The sequence below is a fragment of the Papio anubis genome, chromosome 1 (assembly GCF_008728515.1).
Source record: "Papio anubis isolate 15944 chromosome 1, Panubis1.0, whole genome shotgun sequence".
Classification (NCBI taxonomy): Eukaryota; Metazoa; Chordata; class Mammalia; order Primates; family Cercopithecidae; genus Papio; species Papio anubis.
Genome location: NC_044976.1, coordinates 127,576,923 through 127,601,305, shown reverse-complemented (window position 1 = coordinate 127,601,305; position 24,383 = coordinate 127,576,923). Strand labels below are relative to the sequence as shown.

General features: G+C 55.0%; 1 protein-coding gene across 3 annotated transcripts; it reads right to left on the bottom strand.

Annotated features, from left to right (window-relative positions):
- Nucleotides 1–1,667: 1,667 nt before the first annotated feature.
- Nucleotides 1,668–24,258, bottom strand: NTRK1 (neurotrophic receptor tyrosine kinase 1). Of its 3 annotated transcripts, XM_021925066.2 has the most exons (18): nucleotides 23,851–24,258; nucleotides 22,412–23,143; nucleotides 19,162–19,236; nucleotides 18,791–18,862; nucleotides 16,628–16,696; nucleotides 15,169–15,314; nucleotides 14,772–14,914; nucleotides 11,420–11,552; nucleotides 9,524–9,850; nucleotides 9,105–9,122; nucleotides 8,879–8,934; nucleotides 8,497–8,599; nucleotides 7,843–7,989; nucleotides 7,286–7,416; nucleotides 6,926–7,098; nucleotides 4,142–4,382; nucleotides 3,364–3,522; nucleotides 1,668–2,060 (listed from the first exon to the last, which is right to left on the bottom strand). In XM_021925066.2, the coding sequence occupies exons 2-18, from the start codon at nucleotides 22,699–22,701 to the stop codon at nucleotides 1,875–1,877; spliced, it is 2,469 nt and encodes an 822-aa protein (XP_021780758.2). In that variant the 5' UTR covers nucleotides 22,702–23,143; nucleotides 23,851–24,258; the 3' UTR covers nucleotides 1,668–1,874. The 3 variants fall into 3 exon arrangements, with proteins under 3 accessions (XP_021780758.2, XP_003892892.4, XP_003892893.2); XM_003892843.5 differs by having other exon boundaries at nucleotides 22,412–24,258; XM_003892844.4 differs by lacking the exon at nucleotides 9,105–9,122 and having other exon boundaries at nucleotides 22,412–24,258.
- Nucleotides 24,259–24,383: the final 125 nt, after the last annotated feature.

Genomic DNA, 24,383 nt, shown 5'->3' with positions numbered 1-24,383 from the left:
TCAGTCTTTACATCTCCCTCTGCAGTCTCTCTCTATGTCGCCATGTCTGTACATCCTGTCCCTGTCTCTCTCTGCACTGTCTCTCCCTTTGCATCCGTCCCTGGGCTCACCTGTTGGATCTGATCCCCCAACTCTGCATCCCTCACCATGTTCCCAAGCCCTTTCCTCCCAATGGCTCCACCTGTTTTTTTTTTTTTGTTTTTTTTGTTTGTTTGTTTGTTTTTGAGACGGAGTCTCGCTCTGTCACCCAGGTTGGAGTGCAATGGCCAGATCTTGGCTCACTGCAAGCTCCGCCTCCCGGGTTTACAACATTCTCCTGCCTCAGCCTCCCAAGTAGCTGGGACTACAGGCGCCTGCCACCTCGCCCGGCTAGTTTTTTTGTATTTTTTAGTAGAGACGGGGTTTCACCGTGTTAGCCAGGATGGTCTCGATCTCCTGACCTCGTGATCCACCCATCTCGGCCTCCCAAAGTGCTGGGATTACAGGCTTGAGCCACCGTGCCCGGCCATGGCTCCACCTGTTTTAAGTGCCCTCCCTCATAGGGGTGATGCGGCACCAGCCCCACCCACACCCGGCAGGAGAGGAAGGCCCGTGAACTTGGCCCTTAGGGGCCAACCACACACACACCCTAATCCCCCCACCGATCAGCCTGCAGCCCTGGGTCAGTCCTCCATTAGCACTAACCAGCCTGGACAAGAGACAGACACACCACCGGGCTAGGCCTAGGGGTGATAAGACACAGATTGAATCATGGGGCTGGGGGTGGGGTGGAACTGGCACCCAGGGACATGAGACAGCCATGTGATTAGCCCTGAGGAGCCATGGGAAGCTTGTGTTATTGCAGGAACTGGACAGGTGATTGGAAGTGATAGGGCTGAGGGTGGCGGGGAAGCTGCTCCCCCCTGGCTCTGGGTGGAATGCAAGCCTTTGGGTTAGGGAAGGTGGAGACAGGGCCCAGACGCCCTGACCTTATGGGGCCCAGTCTCAGTGCTGCTGACAGAGCCTCAGACCACTCAGTTAAGGCCAGTGGTGTTCCAAGAGACAGAGGAGAGGGGTGACCTCACCTACTCCCTTGGACAGAATGGGACAGGGAGATGGCTTTGTCCTTAGGAAATAGCCACTTTACACAGTTCCTGGCCTCCAGATGCTAATCAAAGCACCTGGAGCTAAGAAGAGTAACAGAGGGACAGGAATAAGGGGTCCTGCCTCCACCAATCCTTAGTCCAGCTCCCTCCCTGTTCCTGTCACACACACACACACACACACGTTTCTCTCTCATCTGCTGCTACGTGCTTGCTCTGTCCTGCACACACCAACACAAGAAAGATACCCCATCAATGCTCCCATCCTGTCTACCAGTACATCTAACTTCCACCCCTTCCACTGTAGCACCAGCCTTCCTGAACATGAACTACAAAGATTGGCAGTTAGGCTCTCAAGGTCTGGGAAGTTTGACCAGAGGCTGCCTCAACAGCAGGTGAGCCAGGTGACCACGGGACTGGGATCCAACCTATAGTCAAAGGTGAGAGTGACAGGTCCATGGAGTAGGGGTAGGCAGCTGAGGGGAACCTGAGTGGGGGAGGATCCCAGAGAGCTGTCCCCTTACCTGAATCCCAATGCCTCCCTCCTGGAACGACGTCATCCCAAGAATTGGCAAGAGACACAGCCAAGGGATAATAAATATAATTGCTATGACGGAACCTTGCCTAGAGAAGCAGGAACATCCCCTACTCCCAGCCCCCACCTGTCCCCTCCCGCATGCTGAGGGTGAGTTAGATGCTTTGAGATCACCCTGGGACTGCTGGGAGCTATGGGAGATGCTGAGGGCAGGCCCCAGTATTCCGGCTAACCACTCCAGCCCCTGGGCCGGCCCCCTAGCCCAGGACGTCCAGGTAGACCGGAGGTGCCTGGGCCAGGGCTTGCAGCCGGGCGTGTACGTCCTTGATGCTGTGGCGTTGCTGGGGCTCCCGCTGCCAGCAGCCCCGCATGATGGCGTAGACCTCTGGTGGGCAGGCACGTGGCCGCTCCAACTCACGTCCCTGCGTGATGCAGTCAATTGCCTGGGGCCACCGGAGAGACAGAGGAGAAAGCACACTAGGCTGGGGGCAAGAGAGTGAGGCCAGTCCCAGTGCCCTCACAGAGGCTCCCAAGGCAGCTCATACCACTCATCTGGGCTTCTTAGCCACTCATAACCTGAATGGACACAGTGAACCCCAAGATTCATTTCTGCTCTGACACTGAGAAGTGAGAAGGATTAAGGCTTGACTCTGGGAAGCTTGGGCTGGGGTAGGATTGCTTCCTGAAAACTGGGATCAGATGCTAAGAAGACTTGCCAGGTGGGTTGAGGAAGGGGAGGGGCTGAGGTATTTATCAAATCCATCAGTTTAGTGTTGGGGGCTGAAAGGAGGAGGAGAAAGGCCCTCTGACTCTCAGTTCCAGAGAAAGAAAAGAAAATAGAGCAGAATTGCAGTTAAAGGCCTTGAAAAATAGCTGGCTTTCATTTTCAAGAAGAGGGCAATCCCCACTTCTTCTCTCTTCTGTGGATACCACTCTGTGGGACTAGCTCTCCCAAAAAGAAACTGCAGCAAGAAAGATCAAAGTTAGACTCTAGGAAGAACTGCTAAAGCAGTTAAGGAATCCAAAGAAGGAGAAAGGATGGCAGGGAGTGATCCAGTGGAAGGGGCCTGGAGCCTCTTTTCCCCTTCTTCCCCCCTCCCTGTTAGAGGACTTGGGTTATGGGCGGCACTAATTCCATTTCTTCTCTCAGTGCTTGAGAAAATTAAAATCTATAACCCTCTCCCCCACCCCACCAGCCTCCAGGGAGCAGACTGCATTAGGAGGAGAAATGGAAACTGACAGCTGCGAGCCAAGGAGGAGGTGGGGGCAGCTGCTCTGGGAGACAGAACACCTGGGGCCTGCTCTGGCTGTGGCCAGCTAGGAGGGCAGGAGGAGGGGGTAGGACTGTCCTTCTGACAGTCTAACCGCCGGCCATCCTGCTGCAGCGTTGGGCCTTCTTGTGCTGGGCTCCTCTTCCCGTGCTGGTCCCTTCCGCTCTGATAATACCTGCTTAGGTCTACAAAATGCAGCTAGAGATGGGGGTCTGGGCTCCATGTACAAAGCACTTTGAGGTTCCCCTAGGGGCCAACTGGGCCTGGGCTTGGGACAGTAGGTGAAGGCAAGAATAGGGGAGGAAGAGAAGAACAGAGCCGGGGTGGACGGGACACAGTGTCGGCATGGCGCTGGAAAGGGACCCCCAACAGGCTGTGGTGGAGGGGGGAAGGGGAACCGAGTTCCCTAAAAAAGGGACCTGAAGGGGCATGGGAGGGGGAAGCCAGCAAAGGGCGACCACGGGCCGGGGCTGACCTCAGTGTTGGAGAGCTGGTACCAGGGCTGTTTGCCGTAGGTGAAGATCTCCCAGAGCACCACGCCGAAGCTCCACACGTCACTCTCGGTGGTGAACTTGCGGTAGAGGATGCTCTCGGGTGGCATCCAGCGGATGGGCAGCATGGTGCGGCCTCCCACCTGCGGTGGGCGGGCGCTGCGTCAACTCCAGGGGCGCCTGGGACAGCCCGTCAAGGCACAGCTCACCCCTGCCCCATCATTAAAAATAAATATGCCAGGCGTGGTGGCTCACGCCTGTAATCCCAGCACTTTGGGAGGCCGAGGTCAAGAGATTGAGATCATCCTGGCCAACATGGTGAAACCCCATCTCTACTAAAAATACAAAAATTAGTTGGGCGTGATGGCGGCACCTGTAATCCCAGCTACTCGGGAGGCTGAGGCAGGAGCATCGCTTGAACCAGGGAGTTGGAGGTTGCAGTGAGCCGAGATTGTGCCACTACACTCCAGCCTGGCGACAGAGTGAGACTCCGTCTCAAAAAAAAATAAATTAAATAAATAAACAAACAGATGTGCCTCTCGGTGCTAAGAGGCAAAAACTGAAGGGTGCTGTTTCCGACCAGGATAGCAAAGGAGACAGAATCCCCACCAGTGGGGGCCGAGGAGGTAGGTTGAAAACTAGAGCCAGTGAATCTCAGACCCTTGCAGACATCCTAGCAAGGGCAGGCTCTCAGTGGTCTTGGGATCCAGGGAGTCTACAGTTTGGAGTCAGGGGAAGGCGTTGGGGACAAAGGACCCTTACACGGTAATAGTCGGTGCTGTAGATATCCCTGCTCATGCCGAAATCACCAATCTTGACCACCAGTCCTTGGCCCACCAGACAGTTGCGTGTGGCCAGGTCCCGGTGCACAAAATGCAGACCTGCCAGGTACACCATCCCCGCAGCGACCTGGCTAGCCACGGCCAGCAGCTGCCCCAGACCCAGGGGGCCTGGAGCCACATCCTCCCCACCAGCCAGCAGCTTGGCATCAGGCCCATGGGATCTGTGAACAAGAAAAGGAGTGGGGATAGGCTGGGAGGACAGAATCCCCAGGAGCCTGAGGAAGGCGATCCCCAGCAGCCGGGTGTGATGGGAGAGGAGACTGGGGGCCTAGTAGTGGAGGATTGAGAGAACAGTAGAGGCAGCTGTCCAGAGGGGCGGGATGGAGGAGCAGAACAGGCGTGCCCACCTCCAGGGCTTCCACCAGAGACAGCTCACGGTTCCCACATCCATGCCTTCCTCTCTGGCAGCTCCTTGAATTCCAGATGCCCACTGGCCCCTAAATCCCTTGCCATAGGCACGTCAGACTCAGCCCTTGCCAATTGCAGCTCAGTGTCTTTCCCTGAGCCTGACCCTGCCTCAGGGAAGGGACCCTCCCCACCCAGGCAGACCCTGAAACCAGGGAGTCCTTGATTGTCCTGTCTCTCTCCCCTTTGCCCTCAGTGACCAGCCATTCCTACAGGGTCTTCCTTGCTTTTGAAGGTGTCCAGGATGCCTGCCTTCTCCCCACAGTGAACACTTGGGTCAGTCCTAGTCACTCATCTGTATTCCCCAATGTTCCTTCTCCTGAACCTTTGCCTGAATCGATCACTTTGCCAAGAATGCCCTTTCCTACTAGCCAATCTTCTCCTCATTCATTTAGTTGAGGCATTTGTTAAACATTTCCAACGTGCCAAGCACCGGGGCTACAGCGCAGAGTATGATGCAGATAAGCAGGTCATGGCAGTGCAGTGTGAGGGGCACCTGGCAGGCACGGGTGGGAATGGAAAAAGCCAGGGAAGGCTTCCTAGAGGAAGGGACACCTAAACTGAAACTCAGCTCCTGAAGCCATTCGAAGGGGGCTGAGGCAGGGAGGGGTAGAGTCTGTGTGTCTGTCTCCATCTTTCTATGGAGGGAGGGAGGCCCAGTGCTCCAGGCAGAGGGAACTGGAAGTACCAAGGCCTGGAGGGGAGAAGGAACAGATGGTCCCTCCTAGGGGAAGTCTTCCAGACTCATCTCTGAGCATTACTGATTCCCTCCATTGATTCCCCCAGTGTTCCATCCAGCAGTTAGAGCCTCATCTCCCACAGCCTGGGCCCCAGATGGTGGTATCTCCCTAGCCTGTGTCCTCAAGACCAGCACTGAGCCTACGCCATGTCTGGGAGCAAAGAGATAGGCTCCTCCCTGGCCTTCTTGGGCTCCTCTCTGCCGATCCTCCTCCACACTCAACCTTGGGTCTGGCCTCGCCTCCTGCTCCACACCCTGCATGGGCTCCCTCCTGGTCCACACGATAAGCCCAAGACTCAGGGGTCTCTCCTAGCTGAGTCCTGCCACCTGACTGCATGAATGACCCATCACTTCCAAGGGGATGTTTGGGGACCAGATCATGACCATCAGCTGGACAACCACACAGCGCTTGCTCATCCAGAACCACAGCCCTCCACTGTCCCTCTTACTGGTGAGGAAAGTGAGGGGAAAGCTACTCGGCAAAGAAGGCTCAGCTCATAAGTGGCAGCTGATTCCAAACCCTGGTCTTCTCCCTGCCTTGCAAACACTGCCGCATCCTCCCAGGGGCGATCTCATCAGAAGATGACCAAGGGACTAGACCAAGGGACTAGACCGAGGGAACATGTGACCATCACATCAGGGGTTGAGAGTAGGGGCTCTGCCTGGGGTCACATCACCCCTGGGCCATTCACTACCTGTGTACCCTTGAGCAAGTCACCGAACCTCTCTAAGCCTTATCTGTGAAACAGGCACATTTCTCGAAGTTATTAAAATTAGCACAAATAGATAAACATATCAGAGTTGTTCTGTCCGAAGTCAAATAAATGAATTTTTTGTAACTTGCTTCAAGTATAGATTGCAATATATGCTTGGAGGCCATAAAGAATAAATACATATTTATATTATTGTACAAGATATATATGTCCCAGCACATAAAATCATAATAAGAACGAATTGTAGAGTCAGGTGCAGTGGTGTGCACCTGTAGTCCCAGCTACTGGGGAGGCCAAGGTGGGACAACTGCTTGAGCCCAGGAGTTTGAGGCTGCAGTGAGCTATTATTACACCACCGCCGCACTTCAGCCTAGGCAACAGAGCAAGACCCCATCTCTAAAACAATAACGCTAATAAATACATTAAAATACAATAATAATAAATTATAAAGTATATCACATAGCACCTGGAACATAGAAGGTGCCTGATAAATGTTCATTACTGTTGTTATTGTCGTTGTCTGAATTGCCACCCTTAGAGGCCTGGCCTTTGTGTGCCACACACAAATGCACATACATCCTCTGCAAAGCCCACCCACTCCAATATTTTAGCTCACGGCCTTTGCCATCGCAACGTCCCTGACTACTGACACTTGTCCTTTGCAAGAGTCGCCCCTACATTCACACGTCTGTCTCCTCTACCATCTCAGAGCTCCTTGGGGATGGGAATGTGCCTCCTGATCTTTCTTGGTGTCTCCCCTTGGTTTGAAAGACAAGCAGGGATGTCTATAGGGAAGGGATGATGGGGCCCAGAGGCAGGGGCCAGCGCTGAGGCCAGGTGCTGGTACCGGAGGAAGCGGTTGAGGTCCCCATGCCGCATATACTCAAAGACCATGAGCAGGGGGCGGCCCTCGGTGCAGACGCCGAAGAAGCGCACAATGTGCTGGTGCTGCAGCATGGTGAGCAGCTCGGCCTCGCGCTGGAAGTCCTGCCGAGCACTCTCCGACACCTCCTTCAGTGCCTGGATGGAAGGGGCAGGGACAGGGCTGAGTGGGGGCCCAGTCCTCACTGCGGTTCATCCAGGGCAGCCCGCTCACCCCAGCCTCCAGCCATCTCAGCCCTCTGCATCTTCCCCCAATCTGTCCTGATGTGATGGAGCTCCTGGGGGTGGGACCCAGTCCAACAGTGCCCCCTGGGCAGGGTCTCACCTTGACAGCCACCAGCATCTTGTCCTGCTCAGGCAGAAGGTTGTGGCACTCAGCAAGGAAGACCTTCCCAAAGGCGCCCTCCCCCAGCTCCCACTTGAGCACGATGTCCCGGCGCTTGATGTGGTGAACACCTGAGGGGGCTTGCAGGGTCAGACGGGAACCCCAATCTTGGGAGGGCTGGGGTTGTAGGGGATGACTGTTTTGGCAGGGCTGTGTGCTGCACAAGGCTGCCCAGACAAGGGGCTGCACGGGGGCTAAAATTCAACCTGTGCCCCTTCACCAAGCCCCAGGTCATAGTATGGGGCTGCATCTGCCCAGACAGGACAAGGTGTGAGACAGCTGTGACTCTGGGCAGGGGCTGCAGCTAAGAGCCGGGCTAGACTCAGCCTGAGAATGGGCTTATGGCTGGAATAGGGCTGGGAATAGAAAGGGAGGGATCGTTCAGGCCTCGGTGGGTAAGGGCGATGGCCTAGGGGCTTCTACACACACAGATACACACACACACACACACACACACACACACTCGCCCCTGCCCTTGACCCAGCATAGCCCCTCACAGGCATCACTGAAGTATTGCGGGTTCTCGATGATGTGGCCTTGGAGTCCAGAGCCTTTGCCCTCGGTGGGGGACAGGGAGCTGCCACCCAATGTCATGAAATGCAGGGACATAGCCAACCCATCCTCTGGAGCCAGGACAGCCGGGCCTAGGGAGGAGACACAGCCACATGGAGGGGTTTGCCCACATCTTGGCCCTGCCCACCCTTGCCTGCAGGATGCCTGGTCATCCCCACCTTGTAACTTGCAGGGGAGAGACTGAGGAGCTAGGGAGCGAGACAGCAGGCACGGGGAAGACGGCACCACCGCCTCTCCCTGTGCTGGCTTCTGTCCCACCCGTGGCCCCATGGGCACCAAAGAACTCCCCCGCCCCACAGAACCCAGACCTCCCAGACCCACTTAGTGCTTGACTACAATCCAGCCACCAATTAGCAGCTGCCGCCTCTGAAACTACCTCAGCACCAGCCCGACACACACTCACACACACACTCACACAAGCCTCACAGCCAGGCCTTCATTTATACCCCTAACACACTCACACACCCTAGAACTCCCATGTGCACAGCCCCTCAGACAGAGACAGAGTCAAGAAGAGCCAGTAGGAAACAAAGCCAGGAGAACAGACAGACAGACAGCCCTCTGCAGCCTCGACTCACGGTTGATCCCAAACTTGTTTCTCCTTCCGCATTTGTTGAGCACAAGGAGCAGCATAGAAAGGAAGAGGCAGGCAAAGACGGCCAGGCCCACAGCCACTGAGACCTGGTGGGAGGCAGGGGTAGTTAGATCCAGGGGCTTCTTCTGCACTCTCAGAGCCGCCCATAGCAAGCCATTTTTTCATCCTGCATGGGAGCCCAGAACCAGGCCTCCAGACCTGCCTCGTCCTCCCCTGGGGACCCCTGCATTGGCTGTGAGGGTGGCAGTCAGAGCTCAGACCAGATGGTAGTGACCTCCCTGCTCTGACCAGAAATGACGTGCAGATGAGCCTCTACCCAGCCTCCCGGTCCCAGAGTCTGCACAAGCTTCTACTTCCTATCTCACCCCAAAAGGTGTTTCATCCTTCTTCTCCACCGGGTCTCCAGATGTGCTGTTAGTATCTGTGGGGACACAAGGCAGGAAGGGTGAGCCTTGGTGCACACTGTCGCCTCCAGTAACCCCCCAACCCTGGCCCCAGCTGGCCTCTCAGGGATCAGGTCAGCTGTACCCTTTGCCCTAGCCTCGGCTCCAGAGACCAGGCAGAACCTGCCCTCCACCTTGGGCTACTCACCCACTGGCGAGAAGGAGACTGCAGCAGGAGGGAGGAGAGAAAGCAGTCAGAGGGAGAAGGAAAACAGTGAGTCCCCTACCTATTCTGGGACTCATTCCTTCATGGGGTGAGGGGGGATGGAGGTGGGCTGCTGGGCCTCAAGGGAGAAAATGCATGTGACCCTTTTCCAGCTGGGCCATGATGCCCTGGTGCATGGCTGTCTCCTCAGCCAGCCTACAAGGATGGAATAGCTCAGGAGTTCAGGAGTCCTGGCTTGGGGAGAGGGTAAGGAGGCCAGAACAGCTGGACACCAGGACTCTAGACTCCTTTCTGTCCCGAACCAGGCACTCCAATTTCTGGGGTAACGGCTATGGCAGGAAGTTGGCTGTAACCCAGGCGGAGCCCAGAAGTGGGAGCAGGGTTCAGGACAGCCCTCGCACCAGGGATGGGGTCCTCGGGGTTGAACTCGAAAGGGTTGTCCATGAAGGCAGCCATGATGGAGGCGGAGGCCTGGCCGAAGGGGTTGGCAGCCAGCAGCGTGTAGTTGCCGTTGTTGACGTGGGTGGGCTGGTTGAGGCGCAGACACCCGTGCCGCACAGTCTCGTTGGCCGCCGGCTCCAGGAACTCGGTGAAGATGAAGCTGGTCTCATTGAGCACGGAGCCATTGAAGAGCCAGCGCAGAGACGGTGCCGGCTGCCCATCCACAGAGAAGGGGATGCACCAGTGGTGCATTTCCACCGCCTCGTGCAGCTGCACACTGGCCGGGACTGTGGGCCAGAAAGAGCAACAGCAGGAGGTCAGGGCGCAGCTGGAGGAAGCCCAGCACACACCCGACAAGTCCAGGGGCAAAGCAAGTAGAACCCGAAATCAAAGGGCAGGCTTGGGAGAAACAGGTCAGCAGGCCCTAGGAAATTCACCAAGGAGAGACGTTCTGAAGAAAGTTGACAATACATGTTAAATAAATCAGGCAGCAGGCATATAAAATGCAGAGGCTTAAAGAATGTAAGTGGTGGGCCATAAATAAGTCATAGCCCCACAGAAGTGGGGTACCAGCTTATGACAATTAAACATGGAGTCTTTGGTGTAAGGAATCTAGAAAAAGTCAGTGTAACCAAGCTGAAGAAGATGGGTCAGGGGGCCTAACAATCAAACAAGCTAAAAATATACACAGTTAAATTTGGGGGAAAAGCCAGGCACAGTGACTTGCTCCTGCAATCCCAGCTACTCAGGGTGCTGAGGTGGGAGGATCGCTTCAGGCCAGGAGTTCAAGGCTGCGGTGAGTTATGATCCCAAAGCATTCCAGCCTGGGCAACAGGCTGAGACCCCATCTCTTCAAACACACACACACACAGAGACACACACATACACACAGACACGCACTTTTTGAAAAAGGTATGGGTTTGAAATAGACCCAATCTGGTAACAGCAAAAGCCCCTCAATGATAGAAAAAAAGTGTATGTATGCATAAATAAATACATACATATATATAATATAGCATTTATAGACAGGAATACTATTTAGCAATGAATTGCGTGAGCTACATACAGCGACTCCCATTAACATGAATGAATCTTATAAATATAATGTTGAGTGAAAGAAACCAGATACAAAATAATACACGCAGTATGATTCCATTTATATAATGTACAAGAACAGGCAAAACTAAACGATACCGATAGGAAAGCATATTTGAGAAAAATTATTTTTAAAAGCAAGGAAATGGTTGTCCTGACAAAAGTCAACATGAGATGGGAGAGTGGGATGGGATTGCGAATAGGGAGAGGTGTTGGGTGGCGGGGGCGGGGGGTCTTCCGCGGTGCTGGTAAGAGTAGTTATTATTTAAAGTATATATATATATTGTTTGCACATTTCTATGTACATTTCACAATAAAAGAAGAAAACTGATGTAAAGTAGAAGATTTAAGGTAATTTGTTGGCTGACCTAGAGAAATTAGGCAGCGAGCCTAGAGAGGAACTCAGGAGGAGAATTTCCTCTTTTGAAACTAGGATGCGGGAAGAAGGACCCGATTGAGGGACGGGCATGAAAAAATACTTCGGAGCAGTGGGAACAGCCGGGCATCTGGTGTTGAGGGCCTCAGGTAGCAAGGCTTGGGCAGGGGGCCAGAAAGAAACCCATCTCCGTCCCTCTGGCCTTGACGAGCCCCCAGGACTTCCCCCGAAGGATCAGGTTTTCATGGGAATCTGGAAACAGCTGGGAGGGAGCAGTTGTGGAGACACACATCCCACCCTTTCCTCCAGCCCCCACCCTACATCCTCTTTTGAGGGAAGAAGAGATGAGTAGGGGCTGGGTGCAGGGACTGCCACTGAGACTCACAGGAGACGTTGACCTGAACAGAGAGCTCTGCCCGGCCTACATCATTCTCTGCCCAGCACGTCACGTTCTTCCTGTTGAGGTCACTGGTGACATTGGCCAGGGTCAGCCCCAGGGACGGCAGAGCCCCAGATTTCTAGATCAGGAAAGAGAGGTGGAAATCAGAAGGAGCTTTAGCCAGCTCGGGGCTGGGGCTGATGTCTTTGGAAAGCCCCTCTGACTCCAGATGGATAGGAGAGGAGGGCTGGGAGGGAAGAGGAGGGAGAGAGGGGTGGGAGAGAATGTAGCAGAGAATGTCCTTCCTCCTTTAGGTTTGTTCATTGACTATCTCCTGGATCACATTTTTTAAAATTTTATGTTTTATTTTTGTAGCGACGGGGTCTTACTGTTCTGCCCAGGCTGGTCTTGAACAGGGCCTCAAGTGATCCTCCCACCCCCGCCTCCCAAAGTGCTGGGATTACAGGCGTGAGCCACTGCGCCCCACCTGGATCACGTATTTAATTATGTGAAAAATCTAAAATATAACCAATAACCTCAAAATAGGCACAAAATATCCCAAACTGAAACTAAGACCAGCCATCTGAGCAGCTAAATGGATGTCACGCATCCCAAGTACCAAATCTGGACACAGCTCATTGGAGACCCCACTAGGACCTCACCACCTATTCATTCCTGTTTTACACACAGTTCTAACAAACTGAGTCTCTGCCCAAGGAAGATCAGAAACAAAGAGATGGTGCGAATAGCATGGCAGCAGTTAGAAACAACAGCAGCAGCGTCGCCTCCTGCAGCAGATGAGGACCATGGGTGAGGTTAGACAGGCAAAGTGACTTGATTCTGAATCATCGTCAGGATTGAATCAGATCGAGTTTCTCTTCCTAGGAAACTGTGGATTTGTCATGTGTAAGTTACATGATCTTACGACAATTCTTCGTCTTGCTGAACCATGGGGTTTTTTTGTTTGTTTTGTAAGCTGAAGAGGTGGACAAATTATCTTCTGATATTTTAGAAAGTGATTTTCACAAAATAATGAAAATAATGAAGTGGTGGATAAATCTCATTTATCTGAAAACTTCATAAATGTGGAATCCTCTGACCACATGCCAGAGGAGGTATGGTTTCCCCAGGCTTCCAATGGAATACGTGAGTTCAAAGGCTCCAGTAGAGTTTCCAGCCTTTTGTGCAAGCTTTGGGTTCCAGCCACCTTGAGGGGAAGCCCTGCCTTGCCCTCTGCTTCCCTTGGTTGTCCCATCCCCTCCACTTACTGTGAGGCCAATAACTCTTCCTCTTGAGATGCTCTGCCACCCTTATCCTCCTAACTGAGGGAGAGCAGCCTCTCTTCCCCTCCATTTAACCCAGTTAGGGTGCAATTATTTTTTAAGAGATAGGGTCTCACTTTGTTGCCCAGGCTGGTCTCAAACTCCTGGTCTCAAGTGATTCTCCCTCCTTGGCCTCCCAAAGTGCTGGGATTACAGGTATGGGCCACTGTGCCCAGTAGGGAGTGACTTTTGTATAGATAGTTTCTAGAAAACACAGATGGTAGCAAACATGTAAGACTCCCAAAGAGAAAGCAAATCCTGGAATTGCCCCAAACAGAGAGTTGATCTAAGGTCTCTCCATGCAGGGGCATGGCCTCTGCCTGGTCCCCTTTCTTTTACTCACTCTAGGCAGCTTTGCTGTCTGGAGGGAGAGGATCCGCTCAGTGGCTAGTGGTCTCTCCACCAAGTCTGAAGTCTCCTGCTCAGCGCCCAATGGCTCCTCCCTCAGCATGGTTCCAGGGGCCTCCAGCAATTCTGGGGTTGACTCTCCCACCAAAGTGAAGGCTCCCCAACTAAACACCACACTCCCAGCCCCCTGGGCACACATTCCTGGTCCCTTCATATCCACTCCTCCTGCCCAGGTGGAGCCAGCTTTTTGGGTGGGCACAGCCCATTGTCAGCTGCTGTCGACCTCGTCAGCAAGGCCAACTGAGTTCCCTGTGGCTACTCTCATCTGCCCATCGCCAGCCTAAGGACAAAGGGTAAGGCCTGGGAAGGTGTCCAAAGACATGTCTGGATAACAGAGATAGAGGCCAGAGAACGCCCAGGGGCAGGCAGGACATCAGAAGGCCATCATGTCCACCTCCTCAGCTTACAGATAAGAAAACCAAAGTGCAGGCAGATTAAGGGATTTTTCTGAAAGTCACTCCCAGAATTAATTAGTGAGAGAGCTGGAGCCAGACCTATGCCTCCCTTACTAATGCATTCATCACATGCCCAAGAGGATGCTCCTTCCAGAATCTCCAGAAAAAAAGACCACGAGGCCCCCAAGAACTCATCCCAGATGCAGTACAACTGATATTGTGCCTCCTTCCTGGGTCCCAGTTTCATTATATAGAAAAGTGATCGGCCAAGCACAGTGGCTCACGCCTGTAATCCCAGCACTTTAGGAGGCAGAGGCAGGTGGATCACGAGGTCAGGAGTTTGAGACCAGTGTGGCCAACGTAGTGAAACCCCGTCTCTACTAAAAATACAAAAATTAGCTGGGCGTGGTAGTGCGTGCCTGTACTCCCAGCTACTCCGGAGGCTGAGGCAGGAGAATCGCAGAATCACTTGAACCCGAGAGGCGGAGGTTGCAGTGAGTCAAGATCGCACCACTGCGCTGTGCTCCAGCTTGGGCAACAGAGCAAGACTCCATCTCAAAAAAAAAAGAGAGAGGGAGAGGGAGAGGGAAAGAGAGGGAGGGAGGGAGGGAGGGAGGGAGAGAGAGAGACAGAGAGAGATAGAGAAAGAGAGAGACAGAGAGAGAAAGAAAGAAAGAAAGAAAAAGAAAGAAAGAAAGAAAGAAAGAAAGAAAGAAAGAAAGAAAGAAAGAGAAAGAAAGAAAGAGAAAGAAAGAAAGAAAGGAAGGAAGGAAGGAAGGAAGGAAGGAAGGAAGGAAGGAAGGAAGGAAAGAAGGAAGGAAGGGGAGAGAGAGAGAGAGAGAGAGAGAGAGAAAGAAAAAAAGAAGGAAAGAAAGAAAAGGGATGTATGGGAGAGATGGTCTGTTGGGTTCCTCTCAGCTCCAACATGTAAGATTTCTGTGACCCTCTCCCTTGCAGCCAACACCATGTTCCCAGAAAGGGGTCCTGGAGCTTCAAGTGTAGCCTGGGGTCCCTGCTGGGTCAGTGCCCCCCCCCCCGAGGGTGTGCATGCCCTGGGCTGCCCCACAGCATAGGCCTGAGCCCTGTGGGTCTAAAGCATCTCTGTCCATCCCTCAGCCTCAGTGTGCTCCTTATTTGTTGTCTCTTTCCTCCACAGTGTGTCTCTCTTTCCCCGTCTTTGTCCCCTGTGCTCTGCCTGGACCTCTTGGGGGCTGCGGGCGAAGGGCTTCTCACCATCACTGTGGCTGACTGCTCCAGCTCCGTGAGGATCCAGCCGGCCTGTTCCAGGCCCCGCCCCTCCACCTGGCACCACAGCAGCACATCGTCCCCCACATCCACGGAGGCGTTGGGCACCTGGACCTTCAGCATGGGCACACCTGGCCACCCAGGATGCCCGAGGGCCAAAGGGTGTTAGAGCTGGAATGGCCCCAGAATTCTACTGCAGGGCTGCTCCTTCCCCCACCCTCCTCAGTGACCCGGAGCCCAGGCAATGTCACCCCAGGCAGTATCCCCCAGCCTTTGCCAATGCCCATTCCCCAGGCCTTTTCAGTGCTTGCTCAGTGCCCTCTCCCCCAGGCAAGTGGGTCTCTTTCCCAGCCCCCTTACACCATCTCCCTCACCCAGCACCTACCACAGCTGGCATTGGGCATATGAGCCAGGGGCCCTTGCCCGTGACACTGCAGCTTCTGTTCATGCACTCCGCCCAGTCCCTCCTCCTCCCAGCGCTGTAGCCAGCGCAGGGCACAGGAACAGTGCAGAGGGTTCCCCGACAGGACCCTGGTGGGCATGGAGGACACCAAGTGAGTCAAGGAAGGGGCCTGAGGGATCACAGAGATAAGAGAGAGCAGTTAGGCAGCGAGGAGGACGGTCTACAGGTGAAAGGGAGGACACAGAGGTCTTTCCGTCTGACTCCAGTAACAGGATGTTATTCAAAGAAGTAGGCCGTTGGGAGGCCAAGGCAGGTGGATCATGAGGTCAGGAGATCAACACCATCCTGGCTAACACGGTGAAATCCCATCTTCTACTTGGGAAAATACAAAATTAGCTAGATCCACGCAGATGGGAGCACCTGTAGGGTCCCAAAGCTATCTTGAAATGAGGTGAGAGAAATTAATAAAGAACTGTGAGTTTGCAGAATGAATGCTCACTGTGACCCAGCCTGGATGACAGTGGCAAGACTTAGTCCTGAAAGCAGCAGAAAGAAAGAAAGAGAGGGAGGGAGGGGGGGAGAGAGAGGGAGGGAGAAAGAAGAAGAAAGAAAAGAAAGAAAGAAAGAAAGAAAGAAAGAAAAGAAAAAGAAAGAAAGAAAGAAAGAAAGAAAGAAAAGAAAGAAAAGAAAGAAAGGAAGGAAGAAAAGGAAGGAAGGAAGGAAGGAAGGAAGGAAGGAAGGAAGAAGGAAGGAAGGAAGGAAGAAGGAAGAAAGAAAGAAAGAAAGAAAGGAAAGAAAGAAAGAAGGAAAGGAAGAATGGAGTCCTGAGACTTGGGGAGTCTGAGGCGAAAGATTTGAGCCCAGGAGTTCAAGATCAGCCTGGGCAACATGGCAAAACCCCAACTCCACAAAAAGAAAAAATAATGTAAAAATGAAAGAAATTGAATGCAGAAAGTGGAAGACAAGACAGCTGATTGAGGGATGCATGGGGCTCCCTCACCCCAGGCTCCCCCGGATGAGAAACCAGGCAAGGGCTCTCAGCATGGTGACAAGGAGGGAAAGGCACAGCCTCCCAGAGTGACCCAGAGGCCTTAAGTGCCCACCAGGTACACATGGACCCCTGCTGCCCCACTCACCCCTGTGCAGAGTGCCCTGGGAATGTTGTCAGATGTGCCGTGGACACACAGTGGGCCTGGGATCTGCTCAGCCAGGCCCAGCACACACACAGTCATCCAGGCCAGCTCCCCAGGGCAGTAGCCCCCTTAACGGGTGGTCCTGCAGGCCCTGCTTTGATGGGGGTTTCACTGGCATGCACATAGTCCCCAAAGAGACCCCCCAGCAGTGCCACACAGACACAGTGACCAATGCAATCCCACAGACCCAAGTGCACGCAGGCACACACACACTTGGTGCTCTTGTCCCTGGAAGTGCCCCCACTCACAGTTCCTGTAAGGAGAGGCCCTGCACAGTTTTCCAGGAGAGAGACTCCAGAGCATTGAAGGAGAGATTCCTACGGGCGTGGAGACACAGCAAGACAGACCCCTTGAGTGACCCGACCTCACTCTGACCCAGAGTGAGGGAGGGGAGGAGCCAAGAAAGAAGTTGACATCTGGCTCCCCCTCCCCAGTCTAGGCAGCCAGAACAAGCCCTGGAAGGCAGTGTGTGTGGATGGATGGGGGGGCGTGGTGGAGGGCTTTTTGAGTCCCACTCCTTTCCCTGGGACAACAAGGGTTAACCCTACTTAGCCCCCTCTCCCAGACCTCAGGGAGGGGGATCTGAGGGAACAGCCGCTCCTCCCTCCCCCACTGTTTTGGCCCCAGCTGGCAAAGTGCTGAGGCCACAGCTGGGGGAAGGGCTCCATCTGTGCTCCCCTCCCCACAGAGCCCAGGACGGGGCCAGAGGAAGAGGGGGAGGATTGAGGTTGCCACACTCCCTTGACCCTACCTGACCACAAGGAACTCAACGCACTTCCTCAGTTCCCCTCCACCTCCTCCTTTCAGGCCCTCCTCAGTGACTAAAAGGTCAGGCAGGAAAGGACCCACACCCCCAGCCCCCTCGTTGTAGGGATGGAAAAAGTGAGCCCAGCGGGGGCCTGGCCACACAGGAAAATGATGTAGGAGCCCCAGTGCCCTGTGCCCTTTGCCAGGCTGCTGCTGCTGGGACCCTTTGCCTCTGAGGGGCCTATCCTGACCCCTCTCTTTTCCTAGTCAACCTAGAATTTGTGGTGGCTGGGTTGGAGAGGTACCACCACATAGGGACCAAAGACACAACCCACTCTAGATAGAGCGGGTGTAAGTTCTATCCTGCCACTTACAGCTGTGTGACCTCAGTCCAGAAACTCAACCTCTCTGATTCTCAGAATTCTCATCTATGAAATGGGGACAAGAACACTCTCTCTCTCACCAGGTTGATTGTGAAGATTCATTGACATAAGTACCGTGAAGTGTCATTGAACACGTTTTTAACGGAAGCCCCGGTGCATAGATGGTGATACGACATCACTTTGTTTTGCCTTGTTAAATTGCTGGACACAGCAGAGTGTAGAGGACCCCGCATAACTCCATGAATGTCGGCCCCACCATCCTTCCCATCTCTCCGCCTGCTCATGTTGGGGGACAGGGGAGCTGAACTCCCACCCTCAGAAGGCCAGGGAGGGGCTGCCAGGGACTCTGATGGTCTCTCCTGCCCATCCCATGACCCTCTGTGTCCTACAGCAGGGGTCCTCAATTCTCAGGCCACAGATGGGTAAATAGTGCCACTGTTCTCCAGCCTGAGCAACAGAGGGAGACCCTGACTCTTAAAAAATAAATTAAAGAAAAAGAGGGGGACAGCAAGGAAGAGGGGCTATAAACAGGGTAAATATGTGGTCTGTTAGGAACCGGGCCGCATAGCGTGAGGTGAGCAGCGGTGAGTGAGCATTACCGCCTGAGCTCCACCTCCTGTCACATCAACAGCAGCATTAGATTCTGTGAACTACTGCGCATGCGAGGGATCTATGTTGTGCGCTCCTTTTGAGAATCTAACTAATGCCTCATAATCTGAGGTGGAACAGTTTCATCCTGAAATCATCCTCCCCTCCCACACCATCTGTGGTAAAATTGTCTTCCATGAAACCAGTCTTTGGTGCCAAAAAAGTTGGGGTCCGCTGCTCTACAGGAGGGATAGCTATGACTCCCGAGAATGAGGAAGGTGACAAGTGGCAGACCTAACACCCCAGCTCCCAGGATGTCCTAGGATCCAAGTCAATGCGTCCCTGGGAAATGGAGTCCCAGCCAGAACACAGGAGTCCTGCTCCTGACGCTTGCTCCCTTTGCATTGGTGTGTATCTGAGCCCTGGGAAGAAAGATAGGGCAGGCACCTATGAGAAGTATCCTTGCAGCATGGACCATGGAAGTGAGATGGCAAGGAGGACCTCTAGCTGGCGGGGGCAAGAGCATGCCATCCCTGAGGGAGATGGGAGGAAGCCCCAGGAGAATGGGTGAGGTGACTTCCCTGACCAGGCTTGGGCCCCTCACAATCATTCCCTGGGGAGAGCCAAGCCCATTAGCAGCGCAAGTCTGGGTGTCCTCCCCAATCCCCACTGTCCAGCACTGGCCACACTCACAGGCGACTGAGCCGAGGAGTGAAATGGAAGGCATCTGGCGCCACGAAACGGAGACCACTCTTCACGATGGTGCTGGGGAGGGGTGCAGGAAGATCAGTCCCCAGGTCTCAGCTACTCTGGGCCCCTGGCCCTCCCTGCCCATCCCAGCCTCCCAGTCCCCTGTGCTGAACTCCTACCCCTCCTCAGGCCCCTCATTGTTTCCTCAACTACCCTAGACCCCTCAAAGCCCTGAGCTTCCTGACCTCTCCCAGTCCCTCAGTCCTCAGCCTCTCAGGTCCTCCCGGGCCCTCAGACCCTTGAGCCCTCCCTGACCTTCTGGTCTCCCCCAGGCCCACGCTGAGCTCCACACCCACAGTCCCCATTTTCCTCACAGGTTTCTCAGCTCCCCCAGGCCCCTCAGGTCACGGAGCTCCAGATGCTGCAGATGCTGCTGGTTCTCGATGTAGCTGTGGGGAGAGGGGATGGGAGTCACAGGGCTCAGGCCCACACTTGAGTTCCCATGTCGACCCTCCTGCTCCCTCACAAGACACAGGCACATGCCACATGCACATCACAGGCACACGCATATGCACCTGTTCAGACCCGCATACACACTTACATGGCATGCACATACGAATGCATACATATGCACATGCACGTGTGTGCATGAACACACAAGCGCACACATGTATAGATCCCCAGACACTCACACATATGCACACTCTCACATACCTCTTGCACACATGCACACACCCAGGTATGCACATGCACACACGCAGAGGCATAAGCATCTGCACAGATGACGCCATGCACATGCACATGTGCCTTCAGGAAGAGGCTCACACATGGACACACAGAAACAAAGCTCACATCCATCTCTCACGTGCACACACACAAGTCCATTCTCACATTGTTGTTCTGCTTTTATATCAGGCATGCCTGGCACACGCTCACCAATGGGAGGTTATACTGAAACACTTGCTACCACAAAGGGTCAAGGCTCATCCCTGCCACTACCCCACCCAGCACAGACAAAGCCTGCGCTCATGCAAATGTATGTTCCCAAACGTGCCCGCCCAAGGGCCCCTGCCCAGGCTCACCTGTACTACACAAACACACACACACATATACACACACAAACATCTCTGCACCCCCATAGCCTCTGGCCCCTCTCCACACCCAAGCAGCAACCCCTACTCCACCGAAACCTCCCCTACCACCTTTTCAGCAGATCAAGCAAGAGGCTTAGAGGCTATCAGTCAGGGACCCCAAGGAGGGACCCAGGAAAGAGGAGAGGAGCAATGAGAGGATGCAGTCAGAGTGCTGGGGAGGGGAGAAGAGGCACAGACTGGCTGACTTATACAGCGAGAGAGAGACAGCGAGAGAGAGAGAGAGAAAGATGGAAAGGTTCAATGAGGAGGGTGGGGGCAGAAGGGCAGAAAAACAAAGAGAGAGTGAAACAGAGACACTGAAAGAGAAACTGACAGGAAGAGACTGTCAGAGAGATAGTGACAAGTAAGAAGGAAGACAGATAAGGGAAGGGAGACAGCGAAACAGATAGATAAGGACAGAGAGCTACAGAAAGCAAGACAGACAAGAACGAAAGAAGAATGAGTAGGCATTCAGGTCTAGGGGACGGCTGATGCCCTGGGCCCTGCCTGACTGCTGGATCTGACGTACCAGGGAGTTCCTGAGAACTCAGCTGCCCTGCAGTGACATGTTAGTGTGCCCCCCCTCCACCCCACAAAACACATGCCAGGGGCCCCTGACTCACTGCCGGTTCTCAGAACTCTCCCCCTCTACCCTCTAACTTTCCCTACCTTATAGGAACCAGGACCAGCCTAAGTGACCCCTCCCTTCCTCCTTTCCTCCCTTTCCAGCCTTGGCCCCACCAGGACAGCCAGGATCAGATCCTAAGTTTCCCTGTGGACTTAGTGGAGACCTAGAAAGTAACCTCCACTGACTACAAGGGAGGCCAGGTCCCTGTTCTACCCATCCCCCAGCCCCTGCCCAGAAGGTTTCAAACTGTAGGGACCCAGGGAGGGAGTGAGAATGCAGTGGGCTGGCAGGGTGTGTGTGAGCTGTCAGGCCAACATGCTCAAAGCTGCCTCATTCGTTTGGATTCATAATCAATCTGTCTATTCGAGTCCATTATCTCCTCGTTAGCTTTGCGGGTGAGGGAGGAGGGAGGGGCTGTGCAGGCAGTGAGGAGGGGGTGTCAGGCTGCAACCCCACCCAGGGGGACATCTCAGCTTGCCACCCTGCATGCCTCCTAGTCCCCAGTCCTGGCCTGTCCACTTCCCCTACCACTCCATCCCTACCCTGCTGGACCCACTTGGGACTTGGAAGGAGTTGGGAAATGCGAGCCCTGATGGCAAGCACTCGGGAGTCTGGACCCCAGTTTGAAGGCCCGGGGTGATGACAGAACTGGACTAGGACTGGCAGCCTGTCTCTCATGCCCCCTCCCATCATGCAGAGACGTAGGCCCAGACCAAGACAAGGCCATCTCCTCTACTCCTGGTCTCCCTGGAGCTATTAGAGAGAGAGATTGAGTACCTTCCCGTTGATTACCATAAGATACCCGAGTAACTCAGTGCCAATTAGTGCAAGCTGCTCAAGTAACTTCCAGACATTGATGATCCTCACCTTGATACCTTCCAGCCCATCACTGCATGGGGCCAGGGTTCCTTGTCCACCCTGTAAACCCCAGGCCACAGGAGGAGGATTTTCTCACAGTTCCTCCCCTCTTCTAGATGTCTTGCTGGCCATGATAGCCATATGTAATATTCAAGTATTTTCCAGCCATCACCATGTGATGCCTGAGTACCTCCAGGCCAGTCATCACTGCATACTCCCATAGGTTTCACCAGCTGCTAAAAAGTACTTCAGTATTTTGTAACCAATTCCTGCAGAATGTCAGAGTCCTGCAGAATGCTGAAGATTCCTCCCAGCTTTGTGTACCAAAGGGAGGAGGGTCTCTCAGCAAGGGCCCTGACTCCCTGCCCCGGGTTGGAGAGGGAGATGGGAGTGGGGAGAGAAAATCCAGGAGGGGGTCCCATTTCCTCAGATCCAAATCAAGGGGTTCTGGTGAAAGGAATGGTAAAAATGGAAAGAGGAGAGCTCAACCACCCAGCTCCTTACCACCTCCCACCAATGCCAGCCAGCTCAATCCCCAATTCCAGGAGAAAAGCTGGGGTTGCCTCCTCATAACAAGGAAGTGGGTGGGGGCTGGCTTGCCCCTAGAAAAGGGAAAAGGTAGTTAAGGGTGTCAAACTGGGGGCTTCTCTGCTGGTAACCACCTTTCTCTGTTGGACAGAGCAGGAGCCTCTGACTGAGCTCCAGAAAGCGGCTTCTAGACGGCTAGGCTCTCTCAGACCTGGTCCCCGGAGATTCTCCCCTCGATCTCCCTGAAGCCGGCGGCCCAGCTGCCCTGAACGCTAGGGAACATCCAGGCAGTGACCGTAAAGCTTGCTAGGGCAGCGGCGGCTGCGGAGGAACGCCCGTGCACCGCCAAAGGCTGCGTCGTGCCAGCCTTCCGCTGTACTCGCCCTGCCTGACCAAGCAAACAAGCGGAGAGTCCGCGCCCTCGGGGCATGGCAATTCCTGCCTGTCCCCGCGCCCCCTCGCACGCCGGACACTCACAGCTCAGTCAGGTTCTCTGCGCCGGGCAGGTGGTGGAGGCTATCCAGGGCCCCATCCCGTGTGCATCGCAGTCCCGAGGAGCCGTGGGGGCAGCAGGCATCGGGGCAGGGTGAGGCGCCCGCAGATGCCAACATCAGCCAAGCCAGCAGGCTGCCCGGCCCCGCAGCCCAGCTGTGCCAGCCGAGCTGCCCGCGCCGTCCGCCTCGCAGCATCGCGGCGGCGCCCGCCTTGCTCCGGCGGGGCAGCCGTCTGTGCGCTCTCAGCTGCTGCTGCCAGGCCTCCCCCGACATGTGCGCTGGGCGGTGTTAAAGACCCAGCCGCCAGGAAAGGGCGGAGCCAGTCGCCCCCGCCCGGCCCCGCCCCGCCCCTCGTCTCCACCCCCTTCTCTCCCCTCTGACGCCCCCAACTCTGCCCCCTCTCCTGTTAGGGGCCCCCAGCGTCAGCCTTCTCCCCGAGGATCCCCCCAGCTCCGGGAGATGCAGAGGGGCCGCAGCAGAACGCCTCGGAGGTGTCTGCTGAGGCTGGGGGTGGGAAGTTGATACGTTATTTCTCTCAGCTTAAAGCAGCTGCATTTTTACAATTGGGGAGGAGGGAAGATGATTGAGTTGAGGAAAGGTTGCTGTCCAGGTCATCCTAGTCAGCCCCAGACTCAGCGCTCCATCCTCAGCGCGCGCGTGCCTGGGAGAGTGCGCATGTCACTTGGAGTAAGTCAGGTAGAACATTCTCCGAACTCTAGGAAGAAAAGAAAAGGACTACCAAAGATCAATCGCAGAACCTGGGGAGGAAGACACAGACCCGGCAGAGAAAGGGAAGGGTCGCTTGATCCGGCCGAAGGGAGTCCAGAGAGCCAAGACCGCGCCTCCAAGAGAAGCCACAGGGTGGCGCGAGAAGCCCGCGCGCAAAGGAGCGAGCTCTCCGCCGGGGCTGGGTGGCTGGGGGTGCGATCTGCAGCCCCCAATCAGCAACGCCTCAGGTCTCAGCTTCAGTCCCTGACCCCGGCCAGCCAGCGCCGGCCCCGGGGCAGGATAGGGTAAGGCAGGGCAGGGCTGACATCGATCGCCTCCCTGACAAGAGCATCGATTTATTCGTGAAGAAATTAATAGATCTCTTAGCTCCTCGGACGCGGGAGCCGCCCGCGGGTGGAGCTGAGGACCGTGCACCTTGGTGGCCGCGCACCTGGAAAGCCCCGGGATCCCCAGCACCCAGGGCAGCAGAAGGCTGGTCCCAACCCCTCCCACCGCGCAAGCCTCTGTGGCTGCACGAACCCATCCGTCTCAAGCTGGGGAGAGCGAGGGGAAGAGGGGTCTCTCTTGGCGGGGAGACAGGCAAAGCCCCAGGGAGCAGGCGAAGGATGGCCTCCTAGAGGCTTGCGGTTCTCCTCTCCGCCAAGGCCCCAGCACGGATGGTCCCCCAAATCCCCGAGACAGGGACACACTGACCGACCAAGCAGCCTGAGTTCAAGAAGATGACCAGACGGAGGCAGAGCCCCACACAGTGATCGCCTTCTTCATCGGGACATTGGTCAGAACCAAGGGACTAGGCGGTGACGGAGCCTGGCGCTAAGGGGTCTCCAAAGAGGACAGGGAGGCCTCCTGGAAGGCTGAGAGGGGCTCTGAGAGGCCAAAGGCTGTCCACGTTCTCCCGGGTCGAGGCTGCCAGAAGTTACCCGGCAGGTGTCAAAGCACCGGGAAGCAGAATCTAGACACAGTCCTCCCCAGAAGCCCGGGCGCTGGCTGCCCCTCCGGCGGTGCAGCCCCACTTGGAAGAAGCCTGTGGTGGGGACAAAGGATTGGGGGGACCCGCTGCGGCTGCAGCGGGATTTGAGGAAGCTCAGTTCTTGGCCCACCCTTCCCCCCGTATTTTGGCCTTATTTCCCCAACAGATATGTCCTCCCCTCAGTTGTTAGGCTAAATATTTTGGCTTGGCTGGAGGGGCGGAGAGAACGGAGAGGTCCCTGCGAACCAATCTGTTT

Coding starts and splice junctions, on each gene's coding strand:
- NTRK1 (XM_003892843.5), bottom strand. CDS start 22,701: ATGTCGGGGGAGGCCTGGCAGCAGCAGCTGAGAGCGCACAGACGGCTG. Junction 16,697..18,790: donor ACTCCTCGGCTCAGTCGCCT/GTGAGTGTGGCC, acceptor CCACGCCCGTAG/GAATCTCTCCTTCAATGCTC. Junction 8,600..8,878: donor AGGATGAAACACCTTTTGGG/GTGAGATAGGAA, acceptor GCCTCCCACCAG/GTCTCAGTGGCTGTGGGCCT.